Genomic DNA, 16,770 nt, shown 5'->3' on the forward strand with positions numbered 1-16,770 from the left:
ATTTAGTCTAGTTGAACTAATGCATGACCCAATCTGTGAAGGAAGAGTTAGCCAACCAAGTAAGTGAACTGTATGGGTAACATTTCTTTGGCAAGGGATATTTGGCAAGGGTGAGGCCAGTAATAATCTAATGAAAAAGAACAGACTTTTCTAGTTTAGTTTTGGGGGAAGTATCATGGTACAATGAAAAAGAGAAAGTGCCTCAGAGTCCCATACATTTCCTTTTGAATCCTGTTTTTACTACTTATATGAAGAGTTTGAATCTTCAGTTGCTTTTTCTGTTACCAAAAGGGAAAAGAAAAAAAAAAAAGCTGCGCTGGACTTGATAGTGAAAATTAGAGTATATACCTGTATTAGAACACCTGACAGTACCTTTGCATTTCACATTTGAGTGCCTGGAACACTCTTTCTGGGATACATACCTTCTCATTCAGGATTCAACTCTTCTAAAGTAGAGAACAACTGTAGGAGTCTAAAATCACCCTTCATAGAACTTAACTAATCTGAAGCTATCTTGTTTATATATTTATCTATTTCTTTTTTGTCTCTTTCCTTACTGCCCACCCCACCTGCCATATACATACTTGAGAACAAATTTAAACTCCATGAAGGCAGAGACTTTGGCTCTTAGTCACTACTGTAAAATAGTACCTTCCTCATTTTAGACACTCAGTAGATATTTTTTGACTGGCTAGACAACTATGAATTCTCATGAATTATTAGCACTCAATGAATGTATTTGTTAAACTTAGAACAGGTTTATCTATTGTTCATAAAATCCAGTGAGAAATTCTCCTAATACTTTCTTAGCAGTGTATTATGTGCTTTCTTTAAAAGTATTTTTTAATGCCGCCCTAATTTTTAGCATTAATAAAAAGATGATGCTTTTTTAAAGGAGGAGGAATGTTTTATATTTCATTCTTAACTCTGTTCTCTGGTCCCATCTGCATTTTTTTTTATTCATTCTTCAGTCATTTTATTTACCTTTAAAAAACCCCTATAACAAGTATGTTATAGCTATTCTCACATATTTTCTTACCAACCAAATGCACTTCCTCGAGGGAGTATAAAGGTCTGCATTTTGTTCACCTGGCACTTTATTTGCTATATTGTAATCACTGAAGTGGTATATGCTCAGTAAGAACTTATGGAATCAATAAGGAACTGAGTATGAGAGTGGTAGTGGTTATATAGCATCCATTTTATCTGTCTCTTTCCAGCTGTAGTCCTATGAATGCTTTAGGAACCTTGGCCCAAAAAGAAGGAATTAATTTTGAACCATCACTCTCTTAAATGAAAAACTGCCAGACCAGATGTACAGTTAACATCATTTACTGTAGTAACATCTAAATCATTGTAATTATTCCCAGGTGCCCATTTTTTGAGAGAGGGAACAAAGGAAGGAATTGATGAATATTAGACCTACATAATGTGACAGCTATGTAAGTCAGGCTTATAGTTTTATGTAAAGAATTTTTTACTATCTTGGATATTTAATGATTATAATATAGCCTTATTGCTTTTTTCAAGTAAGGCATCATTTATGTGTATTCTGTCAGTGTTCCTTCAGTTACAAAATACTAAATAGTTCTATTGGTACTTACTAGGCTACTTTAGCATCATTAAAAACAATAAAAATATATGTGTGAAAAATTAATTTAGCACAATATTTCTAACCTTATGTCTCAAGAACTATTAAGAAATAAGAATGAGATCAAGTATGTAAGTATATAGTTTTATCAGTAGTATGTTTTTATGTTGTTCTGTGTTCTCTAAGTAATCTTAATACATGTTGAGTAGGATAGGTACTATTCATGTGTGGCAATTTAAATTTAAATTTATTATAATTAAATAAAGTTTAAAATTACATTCCTTAACCAGCTACACTAGCTAGCTGTGTATAAAAGCTCAGTAGTCATGTGGGACTAGTGGCCACCTTATTGGACAGCACAGATATAGAACACTTCTATCATCACAGAAAATTCTGTTAGCACTGGTAGGCCATCATACACACAACTCCTTCCCCTTTACTTTGCCACATTGTACATTAGATTTTTCTTTTTTTTTTTTATAATTTGAAAATGAAGTTTAATATTTTCTAGAAATCCTACCTTGCTAATTTCTTGAAATATTTTCCCTAAAATCGTTTTATCAACTATGTATTTAAATCAGCATGTTTTTTCCTTTGTTTTTCCATTTATTAAGATAGTCAACACCTGACATTTTCACCATTATTTAAAACTCTTGAGTTCTGTGATGAATATAGTTCAAGTAATTCCTCTAGGTATTATTAACTTATAAGACAACATAACATATGACAGTGTCTCCTTGTGCCTCATATACAATGAAAAAAATACTTATTAAATGGTGATTTTTCCCCCTTTATCTTATTAAGTAAATTATATGGTCCTTTTATATGGAAGCCTCCATAGTTAGAGATGTAAAACAGCAATTTCTTGGTTCTATAGCATGACATAGTTCAGAGCTGAGATTAGAGAAACCCCGTAGAGTTGTTAATACTTGAGGGCATCCCCAACTAGAAAAGTATGTGAATTTAGGCATGGGAGGAAGGAAGGATCTGCTTTAAATTTAGTGTAGGGTCACTGAATCTTAATGATAGATTAAACAAGGGAGGTAGAATAATGAATAGGGGTATGCAGTGTGTAGCACTAATACCAGAAGTCCATGGTTTGTGGCGTTTTTTTAATGTCCTTTCCCATATGGTTTTGAATAGAGTAGGTTATGGCAGGGATGAGCTAAGGAATAGCTTTGTTAATGAATAAATAGGAGTAATTTTTTTTTTAACAGGAGACTTCAGACAATTTATTTAGAATGTCTGCTTATTTAATGAATCATGATTAAAAAAAAACATTTTCTGATCTTAATACATTAAGATCAGAATACAGTGACTAGGGTATTCCTGTTATTTTCTTTATAAAATAGCTATATTTACATTTCAGAGCCAGCCCTAATGGCGAAATCCTTGGGTTGGGATTGTAACTGCCTTAATTAAAACCCAGTTGTGTGGAGCTTCTGAGCATTGGCAGCATCAGTCTTTAGTTAGAGTTTGGTGTGTAGTATTAGACCTTAATTCATAGTGTCAATTCACTTTGATAAGCTTTAGTTAAATTGTCTTTTGGAACAAGTTTCCTACTCTACCTCATTCACCTAAAATTAACAAGGTATATGATTTATGTGCCCATCCTCTTATTATAATTTTGCTCTTAGTTAAGGCAGCTACTTTTCTGCCCTCCCACCCACATATCTCTTGGAGAAAGTAATACTAAAAACTGATCTTGGAAAGTAGCAAGTTAGAATCAGAAAATCTAACTGGACACACTTCTAAATATCACTCAGGGCTGCTCTTTAGAGATTACTTAATATTTCCAAAAGGAGAGGTTAAATAGGTTGTCTCTGGTGCCTTGGTTAAGCAGAGTGAAGGGAAATGTAACTCTCCTGACTCCAGGGCCCCAAATGCAAACACTGGCCTAGTGTTCCCAAACTTTCTCCTTGATGTGGATGACTTGAATGGTTTATTTTCACTTGATGAGCCACACCCCCAGGCCACTTTAGTATTCATGGCAGACCCCAACACTAAGTCCCTTTGTTGTCTTTGTTTTTTGCATTTTTTTGTTAACAAGAAAAGATAAAATTATAAGAGACCTGATTATAAACTGAGCTTCCATTGCTGATGGTTCCCACCACTTTTTTCAGCATCTCAGAGAAAGGCTAAGTCCTGGATAGGCAACAGAAAGCAGCAAAGCAAACATAAACATCATGTCTAAGCATCAGTGTGGTGCTACCAGAATGGGTAAAGGATACACAGTCTTTATCAAAATATAAAGATGGGTCTTTGCCCAAAACAGTAGGATTGGCAGCATTTTAAAAAATTTGAAGTTTCCTCTAGAATCAATGATCTTTTCTTTAAAAAAAATTTTTTTAAGAGGAAAGAAAAAATGAATTAAGAACTTTAAAAATCTGCATTATCATCCTGACCTAGACTAACTGAATGACATTTGGGCAAGTAGTTTAATTTCTGTGTGCATGTGTGTGTGTGTAAAATTTAAAAGAAAATGCAATTCTATGAAAAAACAAATTGGTAGGGTATATTAATGTCATTGCCCCACAATTTTACGTTAGAACCTATAGAGATTGTAAGTAAAACAAATTCTTGACCAGAGTTTCATTTGTCCAAATCAAAAGCATAAAAAAGGAGTTGGCAAGAGTGCCCAAATATTTAGAGAGTGAAAACTAGAATAATAAGGTAGGGGGTAATTTACTGTATATTGGCAAAGTGGAAGAAATAGGCCTATAGTGTAAATATCTGCATATTCTTTTATTCTAGGCAGAACTCTTACATTAGCATGGGGTAGAAACTCAGGCTTTGGGCAAAAGTTTGTAGGAGAATGAGCCTTTGCTACCTCTCACTTTATAATTTATTTACTGTTTTAGCTGTTCTTCTTTTGCCTTTATTTTCCTTGAAAATTTTTTATCTTGGCTATTTCTTTTCCAGCTGTGTGTGACACCAGGAACTGCCCTCTTACTGTGAAGGCCACATTCAATTGTTGAAACAATAACAAGTTGCTATTTGGTCTGGCAGTTGTCATTCTTCTGTAGTGCTTAAAAGTACAAAATCTATAGCCTATAACTTGCTCTTCATTGCCTCCTGTAGCATAACAGGTGTGAAAAGGCTATCTGGGTCTCATGACAGAGCGTTTTATTTGTAGTTGGTTACTCTTACTTGTTACCACTTAATGCCCACTATTTAGCGTAAGTATAAATGGTCTCATAGAACATTCTTACACATTGCATTTATAAAAGTGTCAGATGGGAAAGAATCTTAAAGATAATTTATTACAACCCTTTATTTTACAGAAGAGGAAACTCAGGCTAAGAGAAGATTATGTCATAGTTGTGAAAGAATCTAGACTTTAGAATCTTCAAGAACTAAATTAAATCCTAGTTTCACCATTTGTAAACTGGAGTCTCCTTAGGTCAATTATTTATTGTCTCTGAGCCTCAATTTTTCTCATTTGTTAAATGAAGATAATAATGTATGTAAAAGGTTGTTGTGAAGATGATATGTTAATATAAAACCTAGTTCCTGGTTTGTAGAAGATACTCAGTGAATGTTCGGGTGCTTCTCTTGCCTTCCCCCTTTCCTTTGTTCAGGTTTACTTATAATTAGTAGCACAGCTGAAATGAAAACGAGGTTGTTCTGACTCAAAGGGCATGTCTTTACCTTGAATGAAAGTAAAACAAACAAACAAAAAAGTAAAAAAAATTCTTATTTCAGAAGTAATAGAAACTTAGAAAAGATTAAAAAAAGTCATAATTCCGTGATACAGAGGGAACAAATTTGATCTTTATTGTGTATCTTTTTTCTGTGAGTACACATAGTATACATACAAATGTATAATATATGTAATATAATATACACATGTGTTTTGTGTATATATGTAACTTATTAATAAAAGAAATTTACATAATTTTGTAACCCAGTTTTTCTTTAATATGTAACAACTTTTAATGTTAGTATATATTCTTCTATATCAAGGTCAACAAACTTTTTCTGTAAAGGACTAAATAATAAATATTTTAGGCTTTGTAGGCCATATAGCCTCTGTTGTATCTACTTAACTCTGCCATTATAGTAGTTCAGAAGCAGCCACAGACCGTATATAAACAAGTGGAAGTGGTAGTGTTCCAATACAACTTCATTTACAAACACTGATTTTGGCCTCTGGGCTCTACTTTGCTGACCCTGGTTCTTCACCATCATTGTAGTGGATGCATGGTATTCCATTTATTTATTTAAACTATTACTGGATATTAAGAATTGTGCCAATTTTGTGTATGTCTGATGATACACAAGGAGCAGTGAATGTCCTTATAGTTAAATATTGGGTTTTACACATATGATTATGTCCTTAAGATTAACGTATACACTGCTTCTGACATCATATCAAATTTTCTACTAAAATTCAGACTTAAAAATCAAAACATTTCTTATGTACAAGTATTTCTTGATTTACATAAACAGTCTTTAAAGTAATACATAAAATTGAACTTTATAAAATGGTTACGTTAAAGTAAAATTCCTAAAAATCTTCTTATCATTGTTTAGTTATTTCTAGGATTGACTTTTGACTTAATTAGTGTTTTCCGTTGTGGAAAGAATTATAAATTGATTTACTTTATTTTAAAAGGAGGAAATTTTAAGAGCATTTTCTGAGTGACTGGTATATTTATTGCAGGCATTAAAAAACATTTGTATCTATTAGAACATTAAATAGTTCAAAAAACTTTGCTCTCTTACTGTCTAGGACAAGGTCTTGATTGACTGATATGAGGTTAACCTCCTGCTATTTTTCCTTTGGGTCTTGTTTCAGCTAGCTTAAGAGTGACAAAAAACAACAACAAAAAAACTGGTTACCTTTTCAATTGCTTCAAACATGGTTCTCTGACATTTAGGAACATTTCTTCAATTTAGCTGATGTGTAGAGGTGTTTTCCAAGTTTACTTATTTATTTATTATTTATTTATTGTGACCAATATATCATTTATTATAGATTTGCAGTTTTACTGTATTGTCCAAATATATGTTATACCCAGAAAGCAATCACATTTAAGGTAAGGCAGAAAAACAGAAGAATAACACAGATTTTTCCAATGATGAAGATTATTATTTCTCAATTATTTCAGTGCTATAAAGTCTATAGTAAAGAGATAGTGGAGTGTCTCATTAATTTCTTAAACTAACAAAATTGCTTTATCATTCAAATAAAATAGCATGTCTAGAATTTCTGTAACAAATCATTATTAATCATATTTATTCTCAGAAAGGATGTCTGCATTAGGCATAAATTCAAAGACCTTTAGAATGAGTATACTAGAGAGGCATGGTTACCTGGAAAAGCCTATGATTCACACATCCTAAAACAGTGCTTATTAAACTTTGGCTTAGTAAGAATTATTTAGAGGGCTCATTAAAACACAGATTGCTAGGCCCCAGACTTTCCAACACACTAGGCCTGGGACAGGTCCCCCAAATTTTCATTTCTAGTTTTCAAGTGATATTAATATTTTTCTCCAGGTACCACACTTTGAGAACCACAGTTGTAGAAAAATAATTGTTCTATTTATTGTTGTTGTTTATGGTTTCACCTTCTGCAATTTCATAGTTTCTCAAAACCCTTTTTTCCCAGAGAGCTCTTAAAATTTAGTATCTTTACTATTTGTGGAATATTCTCAGCTTTGCTCATCTACAAGCATTTTCTTAGCATTGTAGGAATTCTCTTTTAAAATCCAGGCTTAACCTTTAGCTAAAGATACAAATCTATTTTAATTTAATGATCACTTCAGTCATATTTTATATGATCTAACTTTGCAATTTTTTTTTTTTATCGTTTTCACCCACACCAACATTTTAGGATAGGCAGTTATGAATATAACCATGTTTCTAATGAAAATGTTAAATCTTATCCTTGGTAGTTTTTCGGGATGGTTAAAATTCGTTTCCAAATATATGCATTCAAATGTATTTCCATATTTGATTAGCTTTATTGTCATCATTCCCAGTCATCTCTTAAAATGTTAATTGTCAAACTTCTTTGCTGACAAGTGAGAGGTAGAGTAAGTTTTTTAAGTATGGTATACAAAACAAAACTTAGTTACAGTTGTTGGAATGAAGAATTCAGTTAGAGCCAAAAGATGTTTTAAAGTGCAGAATACAGTCATTTCAAAGCCTGATTGAAAGCAGCTTCAATTTTATAGTTTTCTTCAAACAACATCTTCATTGTTTTCTGGAAAGATGGTATTTGAGAAAAAGAAATGTCTTGAGTTACTGTTTTTATGAGGAAAGAATTGCTGAGTCTTTTAAATGGTTAATGAGAAGAAGTAATAGTTAAACACTTGGAGCATTGATTTCTGATTTGAATTCTCCAACACAGGCCAGCCCTGAGGGAAGGGGAAAAAAAGCTTGCTAATTAACATTTGATTACTGATGCCACCTTCTCATTCCCCTTGCACCATCCGGTTTCAAGTGTTTTTGTTCAGGAAGGATTTTTAGGAGGCTTTTAACTTGCATCTTAGTAAAACAAATCCATCTGCAACTGCAGTGATGAGTATATAATATGTTCAAAAAAAAGAAGAAAAAGAAAAATCCTTAGATACGAAGTATGTGTTCAAAGCCCAGTCTGGATCAGGAATGATTGGTTTCTTAACTATAAGCCTTTCAGAGCACCAAAGATTGCTAGGAAACTGGAAGGAAGCCTAGTCTGTATGCCTTATTTTGATTTAAACACCCACACACAAATACTTATTTGTTTAGTGCAGTTACTATTTAGCAAACTCCTAACCAGAGCATCTTTTGATAGTGTGAAGCACTTGGAGTTCAAAGTTTGATAGAATTAAAATTTGGATAAGTTCAGGTTCTAATAGAACCAAAGGCTTTTTCTTCTGAGATTGATAAGAGAATGAGATAGTTGTCTGTTTCTGGGTGCTCTTTGGTAAGAGTTGTAATTTGTCATGGTATTCTTAATTCAGAAAAATTAGGAACTAGATGCTCATAAATTTATAGCTGTTCTAATCCCATGGCAATTAAGCATTTTGTTTCTTTTTTTGCTGTATTAAAATGTTTGTTATCTGATGAATCCTGAGCCACATTTCAAAATTTTAAAGATGTTGACATAAATTAATGGAACTTTACAATTTTAACACTTAGCTAGTAGTATTCTGGCAAAACTGTAACCTCACTGATAACATTTGGTTGATGGAATAGTTATTTGGGAAACCAACATGACTGGCTTTATTTTTAAATGAGATTTCGTAAGTAGAAACTGTTATTTAGCCTTTTAATAAATGTAGACTTTTAATATAATAAATAGCAGAAGCTAAGAATTTCCTCATCTAAGAAAAAAATTCACATAAATACTTATTATAAATCTATATTTCTTACCTGAAATTATTTGCAGTTTTCCTTTTTGATGTATTAACTCTTTACTATTTTTCTTCCATTTTCATTTTAAACTTTTCCACATTATTTGCTTGTCTTACATGTAGTTACCTCTTCTTTTCCTGTTCCTAAGATTAATTCCCAATATTGTCATAAAATTTTAAAATTTTGAAAATCAGAAGTGATCTTGTTTTATTCTCTTCTAATATTGAGTAAACTAAGTCTCAGAGAGATTTCACCAACTTGCCCACAATAACTGCTGGGCAGAATTAGGATTATCAATCTAGTTCTTTCCTCTCATTATGCCATAATACCTCAAACTTTGTGCCTTTTCTACTATCAGAATCTGCTTCCTACTCTCAGAATCTGCTTTCTCTTAGGATAATACCGAAATGACATTTAAGATTCCCTGAAATGTTTTTCAGTAGTTTGATCAACGTTTAGCACACAAGGAATGATTTTATTAAGGCAGACAAGTTTCTATTAAGTTTTTTATATTTCAGTTTGAATAGCTACAAACAACTCATTTGACGCTAATCTGAGCCTTAAAACTTCGCCTTTAGCAGAGTAACTTCCTAAGAATTTTTTTCTAAGAAATTCTGATAACTAAAAAATAAAATAATTTGAAAATTCATGGAACTCAAAAGAAAACTGTAGGAGATGAAGATCTTACATAATTTTATATTGCCCATGTCATAATAAAAATGATCTTTTCCACAGTGCTATATTTATCACTGAAAATTGCACATGAGGGAATATGAAGTTTGAAGTAAAGAGCATTGCTTAGTTTTATACATTAATTATAGTATAATAAATAGATGTTTATTATGAAAAGCAAATAAATCAGTACTATATTAATTCTATACTATTTCAGGTTGATTTAATTTTTTTTTTCTTGGTCACAAACAATTGTCTTATCTGAAGCAATGGGAAGAGATGAAACTATACTTTTAGAAAATATTGGAAACAAACTGAAAAGTGTGTTGTCAGTCTAGAATACTTGATCCTTATACAGTATACTTTGCAACATAACTTTATGTTCAGCTGGTAATCAAAGCATTTATTAAATTTCTTGAGAACTAATTGAAACATTTGCATAGTTTAGCAGATTGAAATCTCATAGATTTAGAGCTTAATGCATAACCAGAATTGAAAAGATTATGAAGGTTCAGCATGTTATTGAGCCAATGCTGATCAAAGAAAATGTGTAAGACAAAAAGGCCCTTAGGAAATGTTACTGTGTGAAGTGCCACTTGTCCTTAACTGAAATTTAACACAAATCTCTAAAGATGGGACTCCATCAGAAGTAGCACAATAATGGCAGCTGGGTATGCCTGCTACAGCATCCCAGCTTGTATGTGTGTGTGTATGTGTTCTTTCTGCCTCTCTCAAGTGCTGTCAGATCTCTCAAATCAGTCTCTCAGTTTATTTCTCTTCCTCCCTGTCCCCTGTCTCCCTTCCCTTTAGTCCTGCCTTTCTCCCCACAGCCTCTCACTCTCCTTCTCTGTTTCTCCACCCTTCTTCCCTCTCTGAGAGAACTTGTGTTCTTCATTTGATTCCTGGTGACCTTAAACTCATCTGCATCATTTTATACACAGCTGTATTTTGTTATTCAGGTTTCCTAGAATACTGATTTTTTAGAAGAGTCATTTTTACTTTTGTGTACATTTAGGATTTTTTTCTTTCTCTACAAGATTGTGACATAAATTTTTAATTAAGTAAAACCATCAATGAAGATAATGGAATTTGAATATCTCCATTAGTAAAACCATCTCTCATTTTGTACTTTTGCTATCATTATCATTTACCTTTCTTTCATATAATGGTAAAATCTGCCAATGGTTACAACATTGATAGAATAGGGACTTATTTTTGAAAGACTAGTTTGTTTTCACTTAAATTGTTGTTGAGTGATTGTGGTTTAACACATGATTCTTTTCATTTAATCTCAGAAACTCTGCCAATTTAGTTTTTCCATTGGAACAATCAAACATTAGCCTAATATGCTTTCCCTAAAATGCTTTACGTTGTACTGTCTCAGCCAAGTTCTGTCCACATTAACCAGTTTATTCTATGACAAGTTGCTTAACAGATGTCATTCTGGGAAGAACAATGAAGCCAAATACTTGTGCAATGGCTAACATTACTCTAACTTTGATCACTTTTGTTCAGCACATCAGTCTGGCGTTGTGCTTTATACCAACATAACACTATAGCCAGAACATGCTTTTCAGGCTTAGAATAGCAAAGGAATGTTATTCAATTCAGTGTGGTTACAGATGAGTTAATGGAAGAAGAAAAATACTGTTTATTTCATAATACCATATTGTTGTGTTTTGGAATTAAGGTGGAATTTAAAGAATCCCATTCCAGAGTTATTTGTTTATATATTCAACCCATAGTATTTGTGTATACTCTTCAGTGCTGGGGTAGGCTTCCCACCTTTCCAACAGAGGTAAATATTTGCCTTGTCTTTTTCTATCCCCCTTCCCCAAATAGCTGAGGAAGCTTATCTAGACAACAGAATTCAAAAATAACTTTTAAGAAAGGAATTTTTTTTTTATGTTGAGGCCTAAAGTCTCCTCGTAATCCCTTTTCCGTCCTTTCCCTTTCTTTCATTAATATAATGTTTTGGGTTTATGGAACACCCTTCTTAAGAGCACTAATGTTTAAGCATGACAAAATAGTCTTGGCTAGTGAAAGTGGTCAGAAGTTTGCCTAGTTGCATTTGGTTGAATTGTCGGGTTGATAATAACTAGTGAAAATTTCCAAACTTAATGCAACTGACCATAAACAAAATACTGCATGGTAGACTGGCCATTGCTAAGAACCTCTGAAGAAAAGCTGTTTGTTTGAATTGAGTGGGGATCAAGCCATGCCCCCAAGCTCCTCAGTTCTCACTTACTTAGTCTTTTTTCACAGGTGTACATTAGAGATAAAAATAGATTGAGTTCCATGTTTTGTTTTGTTTTGTTTTTCTTTTCCTCAGTGAATATATATCTCTGTTTCACTGGAATGATAACTTAGATGTGTGTATGTATAATAAACAGTAATGTGATACAAGATGCTGTAATGGGACAACATGATACTTTAGGCTTCTGCATTTTTAAAACATGAATGAATACTGCTTGTTTTCCATATTGAAGCAGCATCACAGAACAGGTTATGTGCAACATTTCAATACTAGCTTTACTTGTTGCAGTCAGGTATCCCTTTACCTAACTTGAAGAGTTAGTTAAGATAGGTGATCTCTCTATTCTTAGGTCTTGTTTATTTTTTTAAATTAAATACATTCAGAATGAAATAGAATTTCTGTATCCTATTTGTAAGTAAAGCTGAAGACAGATATGACACCTCTTAATTACTGGGTAACATAGAGTTTAACCTTCCAACACTTTATTTGGAGAAATTACTTATCTCCTGTCCTTTTTAAAATGAAAGGTATAATGTTGCATGTTGAGGAAAGTAGTTTTTCATCTTTAACCATATTTAAAATGTATCATTACCCTATTTTCAGGAAGAGCCTAAATAGTATATTAATGGATGGCTCTCAGTTAATAAATATTCTGTTGAAATAGTTTTTAATTTGGGGTGATACCAAAGAATCTGTGCTGCTTTATTAAGTTTTTATATTTTTGAAACTTACACCAAACAATAACGATAACTTCAGGTTTTTCCTCCTGCCCTCTCCAAAAAATAAAACACAACAAACAACAAAACCTACAGAGAAACTTGAAGTGTATCTTTTGTTTATTGCACATGGTGAATCATTTAAAGATGTGATACATTATTAACATTTAAAATTATAGTCCATCATAGATGAACTGTGTACCTTAAGTTTCCTGACTAAAAAGAAACTTGAAGTCATCCAGGAATATAAAAACAGTCGGCAGAGGGAGGTGTTTATTAAATCTTTATTTCACCTAGTTTTCATTGAGAATCTGCTTTTAAATTTGATTTAAATTTTTTTACAGAATTTTTGACTTTTGTTTTCCTAGTTTCAAATTTTTGTTTCAAATCCAGAAGAGAAAAGGAAGTACATGAATATCACATAAGTGCCAATGATCATAAGTCGCGGGAAAACCTTATTTTAATTGTGCTATCTTTTTCTTTGTATAGGTAAAGAGAAATGTGTATGACCTTACGAGTATTCCTGTTCGCCATCAATTATGGGAGGGCTGGCCAACTTCTGCCACAGATGACTCGGTAAGTGACAGTTGAGTTATCAGTTTTTTTATTCTGTTCTCTCTTTTGCCACTTTCAGTCTAATTGGTTGTGATAATAAGCAGAATCAAATGCTTTGAATGTTCCATTGAAAGAACTTTATATATCAAATAATGTCAAAATAAGGAGTTGTGATCATTTGAGTTTACTTGCAGGACAGATATCATAAACCAAGTATATCAACATTCTCTTGGTAATATTATAGTGTCAATATCAGGAATTTGATGCTACTTGATTTAATTTTTTCCTTAATGAAAAGAATATATTTAGACGTTCCTAATGAAATATCCTAAGCACAAATTTTTCTTCCTAAATTACAGATTTCTCAAAATCAACCTTACCAGTATATTTTATTTTAATTTTAAAACTACATTTCCCATAGTAGGTTGGTACTTTTTTAAAAAGCTAATTTTTATAGTAATATTAATGGCCCTTTTTTCTTAAACTACCCATAATTTTCACTGCCATAATAAGCTAGAGGAAAACATTTAGTCTGCCATTTTTACCTGTTACTATATCTATTTATGATGATTATCCTATTGTAAATTTTGAAACACTTCCTGTCTCAGCTTAAACTTACCGTTTTAAAGACTGTAATACTACCTGATGTTGTCTCTAAGTCACAGCTTACACAAGAGGGAATCTCCATTAAGAGACTTGATTCTTTTTGCCTCATTATTCATATTTGCACCTTGTCCCAGAACCTGTGAAGTGATGCCTGCCCACACCTCCCTAGAGCAAATGTTGCCACATTGGCAGAATGTTGCCTTGAGCTGCATGATTTGATACAACAAAGATGTTTGGGGCCAGACTGCTTTTAACTGGTGCCATAGCAGATCCACTAGCTCCAGTACTTAGGTTTTGGCAAAAATGGCTTATAACTGTAGTCTTCTAAGAAGATCCCAGCCAAAGAAATGTCATGAAACCTTTCTTTCATTAGGATTATAAAAACTCATAAAGCTGGTGCTTTTAATCTATATTGTTGCAGGCGATGGTGTTTTTTTACTTATTTAAATCACTCAAGTGGAGGCATCTGCTACAAAACAAGATCGTCCTCACAGCTTAGGGCATGAATTGGGTACAGCTGAGAAATGTCAGCTGTGTAAACAGCCTGAAATGTGTTACCAACAAAAATATAATTAATTTCTTTCCAAGACAGTGTGCCATAACTTAATACTTAGAATGGTTTAACTTTCAGAGAAAGCACCTGAACATTTTCTTCCCAGTGCCAGAGTAGAGGATTGATTATAAAGGTCATTAAAAGTGAGGTTAGTTTACACTTTCCCTGCTCAATTGCAGATATTTGTGTGGCTTTGAATATATAGTAACTTTAGATACCAGTGGCTTCCATGAATTTATGGAAACATCATAGATCAAGAAGTTAATGGATTTGAGATGATGCAAGTATTCTAAAATTAGATTGTGGCAACTCTGTAAATTTACTAAAAATCATTGAGTTGAACACTTGAAAATGAGTAAATTTTATGGCATGTAAATTATACCTCAAAAGCTATTTTTTAAAAAGTTAATGGAGAGAACTAGATTAAAATACTTTTTCATTTACATTTTTATGTTGTATGAGAAGTTTTTTGCAATAACACAGGAGATGTTTTCTTTAGCGTACTTCTCATTAACCTTTGACTTAGCAAACAGGGCAAAGAAATAGACTTCTTATAATTAGATTCTTGTATAATCTTGAGTCTCTTACCAACATGATAGACTACACTCTTTTGACATTTTCAATGCTACTCAGTGAAGTCAACAGTCATTTAAAACATTGTTGTCCCATCTCCCTTCAGAGTTAAAATATTTTCTTTGCTTGTAGCTGTACTTTAATGGGGTATGGGATACTGTATGAATTGTCAATAACTCTTTCAGTTCCTTTTGCACTCTTTCACCAGGGAAATAGGTATCTAAAGCTGCACCAGTAGGGGAATGTTTTCATGCTGTGACAGTTCAGCTGTGAGAACAAGGAGTTGCAAGTAGGCGAAATCTCATTTTACACTTTAACAAGGACGCTCTTGGTTTCCAGAGAGTAGAAATAATTTTAACACTCTGAATTATGTCTAGACTTCTTACTTATTATAATGCAGACAATTTGAATATAAGTAGTTTTTAAAATTCTAATTTTAATAGTGCTTACACAAAGGAAGAAAAATCCTGCCTTTTTTCAATTAAAAATTTTTTATAGTTTAATATATTTTAATAGAAAACTTACAGGAACAGCACAGAAGAGAGACCATATTAAAACATATACTTGCATGTAGGACACCTCAGGAAAGTATAGTGAGTGAATGGAATCCACTGTATGATAAAAATGCTACGAACACCATTTAGTTGCCATCATAAGAAAATTCACTCATTTTTAAAAAAATCCAAATGCTGGCATTGTGCAAAGTATTTAGCGGTTTTATTTATAAATGTTATAAAGTTGAACTGCTGAAACTTGTTCACTGAAATATTTGACTTGCATTAATGGTTTACATCCCTCCATTTATATTAAAAATTCACACACACAATGAATCTTAGAACACTGAAAAAATAAAAAATAAATTCACACACAAATGAAAATGGAAAAATTGTCAGTACCTGATTTTTGTCTTCTGTTTTCCCACTTTCAGTCATATACCGAGGTATCTTTTGACCCCATGGAAAAAAATATCTAACATTCAGAACTACCAATAACAGGAAGAAGAGAATTTTTTTTTTAAAGAATGAAATGCTTTCCATCATAGTGGGTTCTTAAGCACATTCTCCTCGTGTGTGGCATGCTAGCTAGATGTCTTTTGGCATAATTGTTACCCATTTGGCATAGATAGTACATATGTCGGTGTCTTCAAAAAGGCCCACCAGATAGGCCTCACTTGCCTCCTGCAAAACACCAATAGCTGCACTCTAGAAGCACAAATCTGCTTTGAAGTCCTGAGTAATTTCTTGCACCAGCTCCTGGAAGGGAAGTTTATGAATCAGAAGTTCGCTGATAACACCTAATTTCACAGAGTGCCATAATATCAGGCCTGTAATGATTAGGTTTGCTCCCCCTTCTAGGAGAGGGTGCGTTCTTGCTAGTGGGTTTTGTATCCGTTGTTTCCTCAGTGCTTTACCACGAGTGGATTTCCAGTCCACTTTGTAGGAGCCATGGAATAGAGACCTCCTTACTTACCCCCCTTCTCCTTCAGCTAGAGCTGGGTGAGCTAGAGGTGGTGCAGCAATGGCTGCAAACCCAATTTAATCCTTCAGGTTTAATCCTTTTTTATTGTGTACTATTTTTTCTTTTGAGTTTACTAATGGGCTTCTGTGGGTCCATCATTGGCTAAAGGAATGTTAACTCAGAATTTTAGAAATTAGGAATTTTTTTTTTTAAAGATTTATTTATTTGAGGTGGGGGAGGGATGGAGGGAGAGGGAGAGAGAATCTTTAAGCAGACTCCCCACTGAGCATGGAGGCTGACACAGGGCTCCATCCCAGGACCTTGAGATCATGACCTGAGCTGAAATCAAGGGCTAGACACTCAACAAACTGAGCCACCGGGTGCCTATTGAGAAATTCTTTACGCATGTGTTAGGAATCAGAAAGTTGCATATTAAATA

At 33.1% G+C, this 16,770-nt stretch overlaps 1 protein-coding gene across 1 annotated transcript in view; it reads left to right on the forward strand.

Annotated features, from left to right (window-relative positions):
* Positions 1-16,770, forward strand: part of FAF1 (Fas associated factor 1) — a 471,948-nt gene that overhangs the window by 249,859 nt on the left and 205,319 nt on the right. Inside the window, exon 8 of the mRNA XM_032302621.1 lies at positions 13,076-13,162. Coding sequence (XP_032158512.1) covers positions 13,076-13,162 — 87 coding nt within the window. The remainder of the gene's footprint in view (positions 1-13,075; positions 13,163-16,770) is intronic.

This window comes from Mustela erminea, chromosome 10, assembly GCF_009829155.1.
Source record: "Mustela erminea isolate mMusErm1 chromosome 10, mMusErm1.Pri, whole genome shotgun sequence".
In the NCBI taxonomy this organism is placed as follows: Eukaryota; Metazoa; Chordata; class Mammalia; order Carnivora; family Mustelidae; genus Mustela; species Mustela erminea.